The sequence below is a fragment of the Paroedura picta genome, chromosome 2, assembly GCF_049243985.1.
Source record: "Paroedura picta isolate Pp20150507F chromosome 2, Ppicta_v3.0, whole genome shotgun sequence".
Taxonomy (NCBI): Eukaryota; Metazoa; Chordata; class Lepidosauria; order Squamata; family Gekkonidae; genus Paroedura; species Paroedura picta.
In genome coordinates this window covers 70133770-70150731 of record NC_135370.1, presented here as the reverse complement: position 1 = coordinate 70150731, position 16962 = coordinate 70133770, and the positions used below count along the sequence as shown (strand labels likewise).

The 16962-nt window shown below is 41.0% G+C and overlaps 1 protein-coding gene across 4 annotated transcripts in view; it reads left to right on the top strand.

Annotated features, from left to right (window-relative positions):
- The window catches only part of MAP3K2 (mitogen-activated protein kinase kinase kinase 2), a 54582-nt gene that overhangs the window by 7620 nt on the left and 30000 nt on the right, over positions 1–16962 (top strand). For 2 of the 4 annotated variants that reach the window (XM_077320599.1, XM_077320600.1), the window contains 7 exons: positions 1795–1865; positions 9119–9237; positions 9673–9713; positions 11742–11841; positions 13923–14036; positions 14887–14974; positions 16695–16825. In XM_077320599.1, coding sequence (XP_077176714.1) covers positions 1862–1865; positions 9119–9237; positions 9673–9713; positions 11742–11841; positions 13923–14036; positions 14887–14974; positions 16695–16825 — 597 coding nt within the window. In that variant the 5' untranslated portion in view covers positions 1795–1861. Of the gene's footprint in view, positions 1–1794; positions 1866–9118; positions 9238–9668; positions 9714–11741; positions 11842–13922; positions 14037–14886; positions 14975–16694; positions 16826–16962 lie in introns of those variants that run through there. The other 2 variants (XM_077320601.1, XM_077320602.1) reach the window with 2 other exon arrangements.

The following is a 16962-nucleotide window of genomic DNA, read 5'->3' as shown; positions in this document are numbered from 1 at the left end:
AAAGTCATTGACAGAAGTAATGAGATTTCTGTGGGGGGCAAAACCAAGGTGTAGTGGAACTGTAGTATGGAAGGGGAATTGGATGATCACCACAAGAACCGAGGGGGGCAGTTCTACCTAAACCCCCCACACACACACACACACCTTACATTTCCAGCATTTCTATCTATCACAAGGGAAAGGCAGGGAAAGATCTGCTAACAGGAGTACAATCTGCTCATGAAATTAGAATCCAGTCCTACACATTTTTTTCAGACATAGACTTTTTTAACTGTAGCTGCCGGAAGGTGATAACTGTATGCTCATCTAGGAAGAGAGAAAGTGGATGTACTAGGAAAGAGTACCCACTTTCTAGGTGACAGGAGAGTTCTGTCATGTCATCCTACTCTCCCCTTCCTATCAAAATGGCCCATGATGGGCCTGGAGAGGGTGGGAAGGAGAGGGGCTCTGAGTGGGTGTGTACACAGCTATGCTTCCTAGCCATATTCTGTATGATCATGCCACATCTGTGGTTTCTCAAAGCCTAAAAATGTTTCTCAATGTAAAAAAAGTTGAGAAAGGCTGCTCTATACTTTCCTAAAAGGTTCCAAGGCTGAATTCAAGCTGAAACACCTAGCCATGATAGGGTGGGACATTGAACTTCATTATACAACAAAGAAACCATGCTCCTAGGCTAATTCAAGTTAGGAGAGAAGAAGGATCTCTGCTTAATTAGAAGGGGAAAATCTTAGCCTTGAGTGTTAAAAAGAGCTTCAGGTTTTTCAGTAGGCTGTGAAGGAACAACATTTCATTTTGTAGGGAAAGTTTTCATCAGAATGGGGAAGTGTCAACTCCTCCCCGACATTAAATCTCATAGAGAATTGCATACAACTTTCAGAAATATGTGCAGTTATATCAGAGCAAAGCAAAACATCCAATTTACCCCTAACCAGAAGAAAATGGATTCATGTTTGGTAACAGCTTGTAAAGGATGCAAGTGCCAAGAGAAAGTTAAAGGAAACATGCATGCAAATCTGAATATGTGTATCTACCCATCTTTAAAGTCCTGGTTTATGGATGTAGTCACTACCTTCTAGTAGTTCTTGTTATAGATTTTTAAAACATTTTTTGTACTCTTTAAGATTTTCAAGGTGAAAAGCCACCAGTAGGGAATCAGTTAATATCAGTAGAGTATTTATAAATATTTAACCTTGTTGTTACCCGCCCTGAGTGAACTGGGAAGGCTGATTAAAGCTTCTGTGATTTCGAACATATGCTTAGGGAAAGATTAGTCCAGTAAAAGCTACAGTTGAATCCCAACATAGCAGTCTTAGCCATTCAGCTGTATTATATGGAAAAAGTATTCTCCTGGAAATAGATGCGGTTGTTGCTGTTGATTGACATTTCTTATATAAATATATGAAACTAATTTGTATCTGGTCAGATCAGTGGGCTGCCTAGCTCAATATTACTTGTCCTGACTGGCAGTGGTTCTCCAAAGTTTTGGACAGCAAGACATCATTAACTATTGGTACCAGGGATTGACCCTGGGACTTCCTGCATGCAAAGCATGTGCTCTATCACTGAGCCACAGCCTTTCCCTTTCTTAGCTCAGGTATTGCATGTATTGCCTTCCAATTATTGCCTTAGCTGGTTCCTGTTAAGCCTTCCTCTACCATATTCTCCTTTCAGCTCTGTGGTCAGCTCTGATTATTTTTCTTTTGTTTTTAAAGCCTGAATTATTGTCATCTCTGGACCTTTTTATACAACTTGGTGCTGTCACAATTTTTTAAAATTTACTTTTGCTTTATATAGGCAATAAAAGAATACTAATGGGAGAGCCATTTTTTTGAAGTTCAGTTTTTCTGGGCTGGCTGCCGCTATGGGTGAGTTGCTTAATACTTTCAAAAGATGGACTCCATTTATAAAGTGCTGATCTCTGCCTTGCTGATAATATAGATGTCTTAGAGTGATAATTACTTAATTCTTTATTATTTCAAAATCTGCTTTAAGATGTCATGGTCCTAAAACTGCTATTGGGGGTGGGGATTATAGGCATTTTCACCCTTTCAGTGAAAGTACAACTTGCTGAGGGATTGTATGTAGCCCTGAGTAACAACTGTTTTAGTGGAAGACCACTTTTCAAAACCTGACATTCTGTTCACTCTTGAAGTTCTGTTGCCACAGATACTGGTCTCCCATGCCCTTTTGTTTGTTTGTTTGTTTCATAGAAGGATCAGACAACAGTCTTCTAGAATAGATTACCTGGTTTCATCAGGCTCTGTTGCTGTGCTTTTAGTAGTAATGGGATCTGCAGATATTAACAGATGAAACAGATAATTAAATTTATCTCTACTGTAACAAGTGCCATCTGAGGATTGATCTGCTTTAGACTCAAGAAAAAGCCAGAATATTGTTTTGGCAATCCAGCCTAAAGGAAAAAAAGATTTTGTGCTGTCTTCCACTTGATTAAACCTTAGTGTGATGATTACATTTCACAGTTAAATTTGTACCATTGATAAAATAACAATAGATAGACTGCCAGATAACTGGGGTTAAAAGGCATTTAAAGGGATTGCAGTCGACTGCCAGATAACTGGGGTTAAAAGGCATTTAAAGGGATTGCAGTCGCTTTAAATCCCTTTGAACTTCCATTATTCCTTTAATTGCTTTCTCCTCCTTCGTTGGAGGATGGGGACATTTTCTTTGGGGACCCATAGAATTGGACCACCTGCTCCAATCATTTTTAAACTTGAGGATTTTGGAGAGACTCCCTCAAAAAACAACCCCCCCCTCCCTAGTCCTGGATCAGTTCTCAATTATAACCTCTGGTGATGGTGATTTGTTGGACAGCACTATAAAAGCTAGATTCTAAGTGCTGAAGTAACAATGAGTGAAGTGTTAAAATTTCTCACTAAGAAAGGGCTTGCATGACATGCTGCTCCAAGCACTCTGATTGGTTATTAGAAGCTGAGAGGGAATTTATTTAGTAGGTTTGTGCTAGAGGGAGATTATTTTGAGTCAGATGCTGGTTCCTAGAGGGAGAGCATTCTAATATAACCTCTCTGTGCCTTAGCTGAACATCTGAAAAAGAGAATGTTAGTCAAATAATTTTATTTATTTATTTATTTTAATTTATATACTGCCCTCCCTGGAGGCTCAGGGCGGTTTACATGGAACATATAAACGATACATAAAATAATCTATAACATATGAATAACCATACAATAATATTAATAATAGGTTGTTGTAACAAACAGTGTAAACAATGCTACAGTGAATGGTGCAAACAGGTCCAGAGCACTCTGGTGGAGTTCTGAGAGGGAGGGGAGCAGGGGCCCTTCATTCGCTGTTGGTTGTGCCTAGTCTCAACCAAATGCCTGACGGAAGAGCTCCCTAAATAAGTCTTTATTGAAAGCTGAAAGCAGATCTACACAGTATCTGGAAAACTGGGACAGAAATTTGGCAAAGGGAATTTAGGCACTGACATGATACTGCCAATTCAGGCCAAAGGAGAGGGGAGGATTCTAAGGAAAGGAGGAAGATCCCCGCCAAGTTAAAAAAAGGGAAATCAAGTGTGAGGATTTTCTTAGACCTGTGTGAGAAAAATAGTGTTTCAGACTCCTCAGAAGTCAGAGGAAAACTTGTACTTCTACTAAGGGAATTTGATAGAAGAGTACCTGCCTATTAAAAACCAGGGGAGTTCAGGGGAACTCATAGACAAAAGAAAAACAATGTGTTTTGTATAAACACAGTAACAGAAACCTCTCAGAGTAAAAAAAAACAAAAAAACCCTCAAATACAAAAAACCCTCTCTAAAGCCTGTAACAAATAACTTTAATTGTATTGTAGCCAATTTGTGTGATTCTTCATTCTAATAATAATAATAATAATAATAATAATAATAATAATAATAATATTTACCCTTTCCTTCTACATATAATAAAATCCTATGTTTGTTAGTTGTTAACATCTTTGTGCCGTTCTGACAAAGGCTAAAGTAAAAAAGGCTCTTACTCCTTCCCAAAAAGCAAATCCAAAAGATATGCCAGTGAAAGGGTGGAAGAGTCAGTTTCACTTAGTTACAAAGAAGCCATATTACACTGACAGCTCAGTCTGTTAGGGAATAATTTTATTACTGGGAAAATTTCCTTCAGTGTGAGGAGAAGAGTGGATGCCTGTCATAGGGATCACTAACTATATAGCCCCCATAGGGCTTTGACAGAGATGAAAAATGTGGGTTTCTGGAATATTTACTTACTCCAAATACTGTACTGGTATTGGGATTCGGGAATATTGGGAAATGCCAATATTTTCTGGGTTCAATATACCCGAACCTGAATAATGCCTTTTTTTGTACACCCCTACTGACTAGTCACCTCAAACCAGACACAAGAATGACAATAGAGTGTCAGAATGAAGTATGTTGACTAAACTATGCCTCTTGTGTTAAGTTTGAAGCACACTGACCCTAGCAACAGGGATCCATATTAAATTGTGATAGTGGGGAAATAGGAATGGCTTGTAGTTCAGTCCTACCTTAAGCCCATAGATATTAACAAGTTTGATAACTGCATAGGATTTCATTGTTGATATTGAACTGACTGGTTTCTTTCTCATTCACCCATTTTCCATTTTTTTCCAGCTGCTATATCCCTGCAATACAGTTAGCTTCTTTTGCAAATGTATAAGGATATATGTTGAAATGTGGTAGAACTTGTAATGTTATTTTTATTTCTTTCCTTAAGCTATGAACTTACTGTAGGTTACAAAATGTTTAACTTTTTAAATCCTGTTTATAGCCAGTGATGTAAATGTGGCTGAAGAAAGCTATTCCAAAGTTTCTGTGTTTGGTTTATGTTTAAAAGTTATTTAAATATGGATTTCTATGACCAAAACAACCTCAAAACTATCTGCTTTGTCTTTTAGTGCTCACTTACTATGATGAAATTAAGGATATACATTTTCAGAATAGGGCCATTGAGAGCTTCAAACGCAACCCATGTTTATGCCCTATAATATCAATACTTTCTGTTTTGTCTCTTTCCCAAGTAAATTCCTAAGCAGTTTTTATTTTATTTATTTGTATTTATTTATTTATTATTTGGGTTTATATACTGCAGTTCCCCATTGGGCTTACGGTGGTTTACACAATAAAAGAATAAAATACAATAAGTCCCATAAATACCTGAATTACATTGCTAAAAATTATTAAGACTAAGATGGCGGCAAACTACTGACTCCGTTTATCCCCACGACCAGCCAGGGCCAACAATCCTGCTATCCTACTGATGTGAGTAGGAACAGATGGACATCATGGGCATGGGGGATCCCAGACTGCATAACAGGAACCCGCCTTGGCCTCAACCGTATGCCTGGCGGAAGAGCTCCGTCTTACAGGCCCTGCGGAAAGTTGACAGCTACAACAGGGCCCTTAGCTCTTCTGGGAGCTCTTTCCACCAGGTTGGGGCCAGGACCGAAAAGGCCCTGGCCCGGGCCTAGGCCAGGCGAGCTTCCCGAGGAACCAGGACTACCAGTAAGTTCCTACCCGAAGAGCTCTGTGAGGGACATAAGCAACCAAGCGGTTCTGCAGGAAAGCAGGACCCAGACCGCATATAGCCTTAAAGGTCAAGACCAAAACCTTGAACTTGATCCGGAAACAGACTGGTAGTTCTTGGCATATGCTTGGGTGAAAACTGTTGAGTTAGCTCAGCTTAGCTGCAACACATTGTATGTTTAAAAGTTGATCCAAACATCTTTTGAAAGAATCCTTAAAACCACTTAATGTTTTCTTGGATACCAATTCAGATTACAAATTGTATTTATATTAGTTTTTATTTTATTGTATTTATATATACCGCCCTCCCCTGCAGCTCAGGACAACTTTATTACAATAATAAAATATTTAACACAACACTTGGAATTAAAACATTTCAATTCTGCAACTCAATGGTTGTACATTATTTACTGCCCTGCAATTTCAATTTTTCCATCTGTGAAACATAGTTGGTAGTGGGAGGGGCCTCTGGGTAGAGTTGCTTCACTGGCCTCAATCGAAAGCTTGGTGGAAGAGCTCCATTATGCAGGCCCTGTGGAATTGTTTCAACTCCGACAAGGCCCTGATCTCTTCTGGGAACTCATTCCACCAGGTGTGGGCCAGGACAAAAAAAGCCCTGGCTGATCGAGGCCATGAGGGCCTCCCTGGAGTTAGGGAGTTGAGCCAATGTGGTGGTGATGTAAAATAATTCAGATCTACTGGAAATGATCTTTATTATATAATGAAGAAGGTTAGATGTAAAAGTTGCACAACTTTATGGTTGCTCTGATGTTCCCAGAGGTTTTTATAAGCCTATCTGCTTTGGTAAGGTAGCATGCTTTTATGGGAAATAGAGCTTTTCCTCAGCCAGGAAAAATTGTTTATTCCATTTATAACTATACAAGTTAAAAACAAGAATCATTGTGGTACCTGATAATCTTGGAGTCCATATAAGCTTGTGGAAAGGATTATTCTGATCTTCAGATCCTCCTTTTTATTTTCCTGAGATGTTCCTTAAAACAGTTCTTACAGTTGATTTTCAAATTTCAGACCCAACTACATGTTACTTTGAATATCAGATCATTTTTTAATATTAAGCAAGTTGAGGAGTGGAATTTCGATTAGGGTGTCATGGTTTTGGGAGGGCATGGGGAGTTGTACTCCTTTTTATATATGTGCTGTTAGAAATTAATCTGCATTCCCCACCCTGTATACTGCTTTTATCTGGGTTCATTTAAAAAGATGAGTATTATAGGAACATTGGTCTCCCCCACCCATCTTCTAATACAGTGGTCCCCAACCTTTTTATCACCGGGGACTGGTCAATGCTTGACAATTTTACTGAGGCCCGGGGGGGGGGGTAGTCTTTTGCCAAGGGATGTCACCGCCGCTTGAGCCCCTGTTCCACTTGCTTTCCCCTGTTCCACCGCCGCTTTCCCCTGTTCCACCGCCGCCTGAGCCCCTGACTTCCCGCTGCTCATTGGGGGCACTGCAAGCAGCAGCTGCGCAGGGCCATGCCATGGGGGAGCCCAGCCATGGCGGCCACCAGAGAGCACCATAGGTGAGCCGGCAGCAGAGTGGCAGGGCAGCCCCCAAGGCAGCAGCCGCTGAGGAGGACAAGGAGGAGCTGCTGCCCGGTACCAACTGATCCACGGACCGGTACCAGTCCCCGGCCCGGGGGTTGGGGACCACTGTTCTAATAGACAAACAGCACTAGGGAATCATATAATCATAGAATAATAGAGTTGGAAGGGACCTCATGGGTCATCTAGTCCAGTGGTCCCCAACCCCCGGTCCAGAGACCGGGACCGGTCCGTGGATCAGTCAGTACCGGGCCGCGGCTCCTCCTTGTCCTCCTCCCAGGCTGCTGCCTCGGGGGTTGCCTTGCCACTCTGCCGCTGGCTCACCTTTGGTGCTCTCCAGTGGCCGCCATGGCTGGGGCTCCCCCTCTACTGGCAGTGGGTGGTGGGAAGTCAGGGGCGCCTGTGGGAAAGCACGTGGAGCAGGGGCTCAGGCGGTGGTGACATCACTGGGCAAAAGACTAGCCCCCCCCCCCCGGCTCAGTAAAATTGTCAAGTGTTGACTGGTCCCTGGTGACAAAAAGGTTGGGGACCACTGATCTAGTCCAACCCCCTGCACTATGCAGGAGCCTCACATCCCAGTCGCTCATCTACTGTAACCTGCCACCCCTTTGCCTTCACAGAATCAACCTCTCCGTCAGATGGCTATCTAGCCTCTGTTTAAAAATTTCCAAAGATGGAGAACCCACCACCTCCTGATGAAGCCTGTTCCACTGAGAAACCGCTTTAACTTTCAGGAACTTCTTCCGGAAGTTTAGATGGAATTTCTTTTGAATTAATTTCATCCCATTTGTTCTGGTCTGTCCCTCTTGGGCAAGAAAGAACAATTCTGCTCCATTCTCCGTATAGCACCCTTTTAAATACTTGAAGATGACTATCAGATCCCCTCTCAGTCGTCTCCTCTCTAGGCTAAACAGACCAAGTTCCCCCAACATTTCTTCATATGTCTTGGTCTCCAAACCCCTCACCATCTTTGTTGCCCTAATCTGGACACATTCTAGTTTGTCAACATCCCTCGTCAACTGGGGCGACCAAAACTGAACACAGTACTCCCAAGTGAGGCCGAACCAGCACAGAGTAAAGCGGTACCATCACCTCCCGTGATCTGGACATGATACTCAGTTTGATACAGACCAAAATCCCATTGGCCTTTTTAACCACTGAGTCACACTGCTGACTCATGTTCAATGTATGGTCTACCTGACTCCTAGATCTTTTTCGCACATGCTACTGCCAAGACAAGTCTCCCCCATCTTATATTGGTGTATTTGGGTTTTCCTACCTAAATGCAGAACTTTACATTTGTCCCTATTGAAAAGCACAAAGAGTTAAAATTCTCCCTTCCCATGTCATAGCCCAAACTGAATTAGGGGCTTTACAGTAATATTTTACCAGTAAAATATATGCCTTGAACCTTATAATGTTGTTCCCCTTGCACTTTTCTACTGCCATTGCAGAAGCTTTCCCCCACTAGCTACTGCCATTGCAGAAGCTTTCCCCACTATAAAAACTCTTAGAGAGAAATATCTCCCTCCTTGAGTCTACGGAGAGTGGCAGGCTATACATGTAACAAATAAATAAATACATAAATAACATGGAAGTTCTAAGGACAGAAGAAGTGAGTACCAGAGTGGAGGAAAGCCTTCATAGTGGCTAGAGAGAAGTGTGAGGGAAACATAGCATAGGAACCAAGCCCGTATTAAGAAAACTGACCGTATATCTTCTATGTAATTTATGATTCACCTTTAAATCATTGATTCAAGTGGGTAGCCATGGTGGTCTGACGTAGCACAACAAAAATAGAGTTCAATAATACTTTTAAGACCAACAAAGATTGATCCAAGGTGTGAGTTTTCATGCACATGCACACTTCCTCAGACAAAAATCTGAGGAAGTGTGCATGCACACAAAATCTCATGCCTTGAATAAATCTTTGTTGGTCTTAAAGGTGCCATTGGACTCTATTTTTGTTGCCCTAAATCATTGGGTGAAGTTTTCTAACATGTGTTTCTTTTCTAAACAGATGAGCAGCAAGCTTTGAATTCAATTATGCAGGATTTGGCAGTCCTCCATAAGGCAAGTCGTCCTGTGTTGCCTATACAAGAAACAGGCAAAGGGAAATCAGCTTCGCCAAAAAAACAGGTAATTTTATAAGGCAGGGGTGTTTGCTGGCAGGGACTCATGGAAATTTTAGCCCATGAACATCTGGAGGACCACAGGTTGACTGCCCCTGTTATAAGGCGTTTGCTTAGCCCAGTGAAGAACATATGCGTACATTTTTATATGATTTTTCACTTCTTAGGAAGGTTCATTTTTACAGTGTGATTATTCTTGAAATATTTGACAAAATAAAAGCCATGTGCAATTCAAATTTGTGGTATTAGCTCTGACTTGTTTATGCATCTCTAATTTCCATTTTCTAAATGTATGTTCTCCATAGCAGAATAATATTGCCTCAGATGTTTGAGAAGATTTCTTGCACCTTTGTAAACTGGGAGAAAATTATCACAAACTCGAGTTCATGTATGATTTTTGTTTCTGTTCCCCCCCTGTTAAATCTGTATTATTCTCTTACAGAATGACATCCGAGTCAAATTTGAACATCGAGGCGAAAGACGGTAAAGAGGATAAACCATTTTAGGCATCTCCATTTGCTAATTCATGAATGCAGTTGAACTTATTTTAATGACCCCAGAATTCAATCAAAGTAAAATATTTATACCAGTATGACGTAGCTTAAAAAGCTGGTACCTAACATAAAGATCTAGAAAATGAAAATTTATATAAACTTGCCAAAATATATTATTGGATTCAAATGTATGTACTTATTTATTTCAGGGTTTATATACTGCCCTTCTCAGTTGCCCATCTCAGGGTGGTTTATATAGTCGAAAAACTAAACAATAACTTACATGGATAAAACCAAATTAAGAACTATATAAACCCACAATTTATCACTATTGCATAAGTCCTAATTACTGAGATCAAGATTACAGCCGACAAGATGTTAGTTATTAAATGAGGAACGAGGAGGAAGAGAGGACAGGAGGGAGGCCTGAGATTTGCTATAGGTATTTTGGCTAATTATCTAGCTGGCCTCAACCATAGGCCGGGTGGAAGAGCTCCATCTTGCAGGCCCTGCAGAACTCAGTTCAGGCAGGGCCCCGATCTCAGGAGCTCATTTGTTGCTCCCAGAGCTTAATTGTTGGTGGGATGGAGCTGATTTAATCTCTTCCATTGTCACTTTAAAAATCAGTCAGATTTGTACCGGCAGCATATTCAGTCAGATGAGAGCAAACCTTGAAAATATCTGACTTCCATCTTCCTTCCACTTAAAATTTTCTTCTATTTATTTTGGTGAATAAATTTAAACACCAGCATTATGAATTTGATATGGTAGGAAGGGGAAAGTGGTATCTTTCCTTGCTGGAAAACTCGTTTAGAGCATATCTAGACTGACTGAGACGGCACCCTTTCAGCACAGTCAGAGCAAAATAACGTGACAGGATAGAAACCCTAAAAAATACCTTATAAGTAGCTGGGTAGTGCACATGTAGCCAGGAGAAATATCCCGGAGAACTAAATTGTACTAAGTGAAGCCAAAGAAATGTCTTTTTAAAGAGATTTATTATAAAAGAGAAGAAAAGTGAAAAGGTGGTTGGATTCCCAGAGGGTGTGGAAAAAGAGCAAAAAAAGCACAACACAGGGGAAGGCACACAGCAGCAGCAACAGCACATACAGGCTCACTGTGTAGGCTGTAGCAGGTTCCTCAGAGCATGTGCAGAGTTTCTTGTACTAATAAGAAGTTTAAGGGGTCCTTAAGGGTGTTTTTACTATAATATTTATTACTGCTCAAGCAACTATTATTATATTGTTATTACTTTTGGCCTCATGCAATAAAATTCTAGTTACCTATCTAAGAATGACAAACTGATTTCTCAAATCCCACACAAAGCCCCATCTCTGGTATCAGGGCTACTGTTACCAATTGGAGCTGTATAAAATATAGTCCCAGCTCCATCGCTCATCTGGTAATGATGCCGAACTTCCATGACAAATAGGTGGTCTGGTGATTTGCCTTTTTTTAACAAAAGAAAGTGCCAGGATGGTCTAATATGTGGAAATGAATGGGACAGTGAAACCCCCAGGGGTCCAAGGTCCCAGGTACACTAGGTGTTGTTCTTGCCCTTGTAAAGTGTTAGGTTTTCTGTTACAGATTTAACAGTGTTATCTTAAATAATGAAACAACACATATTTGAGAGACAAGCTTTAAGATATCTTAGTAAAAAATAGAGTTTAACAATGGCATATAGACTTACACAATTCAGGCCTCTACAAGATTTCTACATGGATCACTTCATGCTTTTCTAAAATGATGCCTCTACATGCTTTTCTAATATTATACTATTTTTCTAATTAGCTCATTAACATGTTTTACAAGAGATGAGAGAAAGGGGGAAGTTGTTTCTTTCATATATGGAAAATTAATATTTTTAGAGCATTGCAGTATGCTTCTGATAAAATGAGAAAATATGCAGGCATCCAATATGTAGATGGATGCTCACTGGAATTATCTGTTCTGATTGTGTTGTGTTTTCATGTCATTGAATTCCATCCCCCCCCCCCCTCCAAACCACCTATTACAGAATTCTGCAGTTTACTAAACCTGTCAAGCTAGAAGATCTTTCATCGAAAGCTAAAGTTGCCTTTGGACAGCCAATGAGTTTGCATTACAGCAATAATGAGGTATAAGAATGGTTCCTGATTCACTGTTGAGGGGAGGGGGGGGGGGTAGCAGTATTGTTTGAAATGAAATCTTGGGAACTCTTCTAAAGGTGGCCAATAAGCTGCAAAGCTGTGAGTCCTCCCCTCCATGGGTAGTCGCAGTGTTGGACTCTTTGCTTTCCCCTTTACTATTACTGTTATCAACCCCTTTCTCAGACACAGTTATCTCCTACTCTATGGTATTGTAATGTGATCTTCTTTCACCAAGGGATTGTGTTTTCTTCCAGTATTACTTTTGCTGCATATCTCACACAAGCCAGTGTATATGTATTTGCTGTACCAAACGCCTCATTTGTTAATTGAGTTTTTGAAAGGGGCATGCTGTCAAAGAATATATCTGATTGTTCAGAGATTTAGCTTCTATTTCGTAGTATAAACACTACCAGGGTGGTTTACAAAACTTAGAGAAGTTCAGAAAGTATAAATAACAGTAAAAGTAGCAGTCATCAAGAATAAAACATACAGGAGATAATGCCAAATGAAATAATCTTAAATACTGTTGTTCAAGAGATTTGGAGGGATTCTGCTTGAGACCAGAATATTTTGCAGTGTTGGCCCCAAGTCAGTGTAATGAAAAAGTTCCAGTGTTTGGGCAGTGTGCTATCTCTTGATTTATCATCTGTCTTGTGTCTGAATAGAATACGTGGAGAAGGGTCTTGGATAATGATCTCACCTGATGGGCAGCTTATTGTGGAAGAAGGTAGTCCTTTGGATAAACAGGCCATTTAGAACTTAAATAGAACTTAAATAGCACTTTCTGTTGGGCCTGAAAAACTATAAGCTCATGAGGATCTCTTCATTTCATACTGGGATATTATGCTCTTTGTGCTCAGTTTGAGTTAGCAGTCTGCATACTGCATTGTGCACCAGTTGAAATGCCAGTTGAAATGTTCATACTTTTAAATATAGCTCTATTAGTAATGCATTATGGCAGTCAAGCTTGGATGTTGCTAAACAGTGTATACCTGCAGTTTTTGTTGTGAGTTTTGTTGTGAGTTTTTGTTGTGCTTATACATCCTCTATAGAAGGTGATGCCAAGCACTGACATTTATAATCTGTACTGACTGAGGTCTTGCTTAACTGTATGCATGTAACTGCCCAGCAGCTTGCACCAGCCCATAGTTCCTTTGAGCCACTAAGTGGAAATAGAGAGTAAATATTACAGGTTAGATTAATATGGTTTATTCTTGAATAAAAAGCTCTTCCCCACATTCTTCATCTTGGTGTAACATAACACAATAGCTAGTAGGACATTTGTTGGGGAAACATTATTGTGATGGCAGCCCAGTTTGGTTTCCTGTGGCATGACCAGATCTTAAACAAGGTGTATACCCATTAGCAGTTCCAGTAAGTTAGTCAGTAGTCAAAGGAATCTACCCTCTAAAGCAGTGGTTCCCAACCTTTTTATCACTGGGGACCGGTCAACGCTTGACAATTTTACTGAAGCCCGGGGGGGGGGGGGGGGGGTTGTCTTTTGCCAAGGGACATTGCCGCCTGAGCCCCTGCTCCGCTTGCTTTCCCACCACCGCCCCTGACTTCCCGCCACCCACTGGGGGGAGGCACTGCCAGCAGCAGCTGTGCAGTGCCACATCGAAGGGCAGCCCCCGAGGTAGCCAAGGAGGAGCCGCGGCCCAGTACTGACTGATCCACGGACCGGTACCGGTCTCCGGACCAGGGGTTGGGGACAGCTGCTCTAAAGACTAGTATTCGTTGCTTGGAACAAGGAATGACCAAACTTGAGGAGTGGGCTAAGGTTTTTCAAGAATTAAAACTAATCTCCTAATTATAGTAATCAATTTCCCTGGAGGAGATGGCAGCTTCAGAAGTCAGAGTCTGTTGTACCACATCCCTGCTGCGCCTTCTCCCCATGCACTGTCCCCAAATCTCTTAAAATTTCCCAAGCCCGAGTTGGTAGCCCTGCTTGGACCTGTTGCAGCTTTAGCTACCGATCCTAAGGGCTCAATAACAAGGGAATTAATGACACCACTTGTAGATGGTTGGGTTTTGTACTTCAACTACTTCTGTGTTTGTTTTTTATCTAGTTGGTGATCCCATTAACTACCCAGGAGGACTTGGACAAAGCTATTGAGCTCCTTGATCGTAGTGTTCACATGAAGAGCCTCAAGATATTACTTGTTGCCCATGGAAACACACAGGTGTGAACATATGCATGTAAAGCATGGATAAACAATTAATTTGCTGTGTGTGGTGTGTATACATACATACACCCATGTGTAAAATACAAATGGCATAATCTTCCAAAGGAAGAGCCTCTTGTGGCGCAAAGTGGTAAGGCAGCAGATATGCAGTCTGAAAGCTCTGTCCATGAGGCTGGTAGCCGGCTCAAGGTTGACTCAGCCTTCCATCCTTCTGAGGTCGGTAAAATGAGTACCCAGCTTGCTGCTGGGGGGTAAACGGTAATGACTGGGGAAGGCACTGGCAAACCACCCCGTATTGAGTCTGCCATGAAAACGCTAGAGGGCGTCACCCCAAGGGTCAGACATGACTCGGTGCTTGCACAGGGGATACCTTTACCTTTACCTTTTAATCTTCTATCATAATGTACATTTTTCTTCCTATTTGCTTCACCAGAGCAAGGAAAGGAGAGATAGGTATGTGGCTCAAGTCAGACTAGAGGGTACTACTTACTGTAGATTGATATCATTATGAATGATCAGTGCAAATAAAGTCTATGGAATTGAAGGGAATATATTTTGTTAATACAACTGGTATGTTTTTTCTTGTTTTTCTTGTTTTGAATTATAACAGTTTCCATGTTATAAATCTGCATGTTTCTTTGTTCCATTGTCCACTAAACTCTGTAAAGGAAGCTGCTGAATTTAAATGTGTAGAGTTGGGAGCTAATAAGCAGCCTCAATCCAACATCAGATAACTGGCATGGAAACATCTTGCTCATGCAATAAAAAAAACAGTATTTTCTTCTGTGCATGGGGAGAGTATTTTACACTTTCTGCAGGGATAAACAATAATGTATTTCACCTCCAGAATAACATGGAGCCTCTGCCATCGTTAGAAGACTTGGATAATACAGTCTTCAGAGTGACGGAAAGGAAAAGCAGGCTTTCTGTAATAGGTAATGCATTTTTGTTCTTCTATAATTTTGAATTATATTTATGTGTAAGGGATGCCTAAGTTGTTGACCATTTCTTATGGAAACATCTTTGCACAAATAATTAGATGTGTTCATTCCTTTAAGAGTGGCATTCCATATGTCAGTTTTAGGCTCAAACAGTCCATGCAAATATAATTTGTCTAAAATTGTAAACTAAGCCGGTTTGGAATATTAATGACAGTTGTGTGCAATAAATTTTAATTCCCAGAATTTAAATGTCAGTAAAATATGGGGAATAGTGGAGAATATCGTCTTAAAAAGTTATGGCATATACTCTCCACATAAGTGTGTGAGAAAGTGACTCACCTTAAACTACGTGACTGGGAAGAGTTTTATGTGCAGATCTCTTTTTGTAGGAAGATTTATTTAGAGCATTTCTCAGATTCTTAGTTTTCCCTGCTATTAGAGATTTAATTCTGCATACTAGCCAGTTTATTACTTGGTTTCATTTTTATTCTTTCATAGCAGGGCTTGCCAGAATCCTAGAATTGGCAAGATGTTACACTTAAAATTTGTTTGCTCTCTTTTCTTTATGTAGCATAGCTAGTCCGAGAGTTCAGGCTGGGATGTCACTCAGCTCTGTCTGCTGATGGGTGGCCAGCCGAATGCCCCCTCAGATATCTCAGCCAGGTGTTTGGAGGCAGTAGTGGAATGGCTTCAACAGAGCCACCTGTAACTAAACTCAACAGAGGTCCTATGGCTGGGAAGGAAAGGACCAGAAGTGTTAGCACACCTGCCTCACCTGGATAGGTGTAATTAACAACTTTGCACTCTGTCAGGAATTTGGGGGATGACTTTTGATGTCTCCCTTTCAATGGAGGCTCAGATCAAGGTAGCCTGCCAGGCATTTTTTCTTTCTTTGCCCTATCTGATCCTGGTGAACCTAGTCACAGTGATCCATATGACAATCACCTGTAGGCTTAATTATTGTAACTTGCTCCATGCTGGGCTACTCCTGGCCTTGACCTAGAAATTGCAGCTGGTGCAAACTGCAGCTGCATGGGTCTTTACCATGGGGGACCCATGTTCCACTAGTTCTGTAACTGATGTGCTGGCTACCTGTTGAATTCTGAATAAAGTTCAAGGATCTGGTCTTAACCTTCAAGGTCCTACACTGTATGGTTCCTGCTTATGAAAAGGACTGCCCCTCCTTAAATACCCCCAGAAGAACATTAAGATAATCAAATAATATATTGGTGGTCTCTGGCCCTAAGAAAGTGCCCCTGGCCTTGACCTTTTTGTCTATTGCCCCAGCCTGATGGAATATGCTGCTGGCAGAAACACAGGCCTTGACAGAGCTAGCAAAGTTCTGCAGAGTCTATAAGATTGCATTATTCCACCAAGTTGAGGCCAGGGCCAAGAAAATGGCATCAAACGCCCATCCCTCCCATTTCTCACCACAAATAATGGCTGGAGAGATAAAGATAGAACAAGGCCATGAAATGAAACAGAAACGGAGCATTAGAAAATTGTTTTGTCCTTTTAATAATTTTACTGCTTTTATCAGAAGCCTGTAATTGTTGTAGACTGCCCTAAGCCTTTATTGTAAGTACCTTGCAGGTAATGTGGAAGTATAACAAAGTTGGAAGTTTTTTTGTTTTTGAGATTAAGTTACTGCTTCTGGGGACAATGAAGTATTTTTATGATTATCTACTCAAATGTGCTTATTAAAATTTAAAAGGATATTATGCTCGTGATAGAAGCTCACCTCCTCCAGGATACATTCCAGATGAGCTGCACCAGGTCGCCCGGAATGGGTCATTCACTAGTATCAACAGTGAGGGAGAGTTCATTCCAGAAAGCATGGATCAGGTAAGTATTTCCCTTCCTTCCCCTTTCTTGAGTATGATGAGAGGGGCAACTGTATGCTGGCTCCTCCTGTTTAGTTTTCTAACCATTATAGCATGTGACCAACACTATTTTCTAAGTGGGATAGTTCTTCTTGCTTA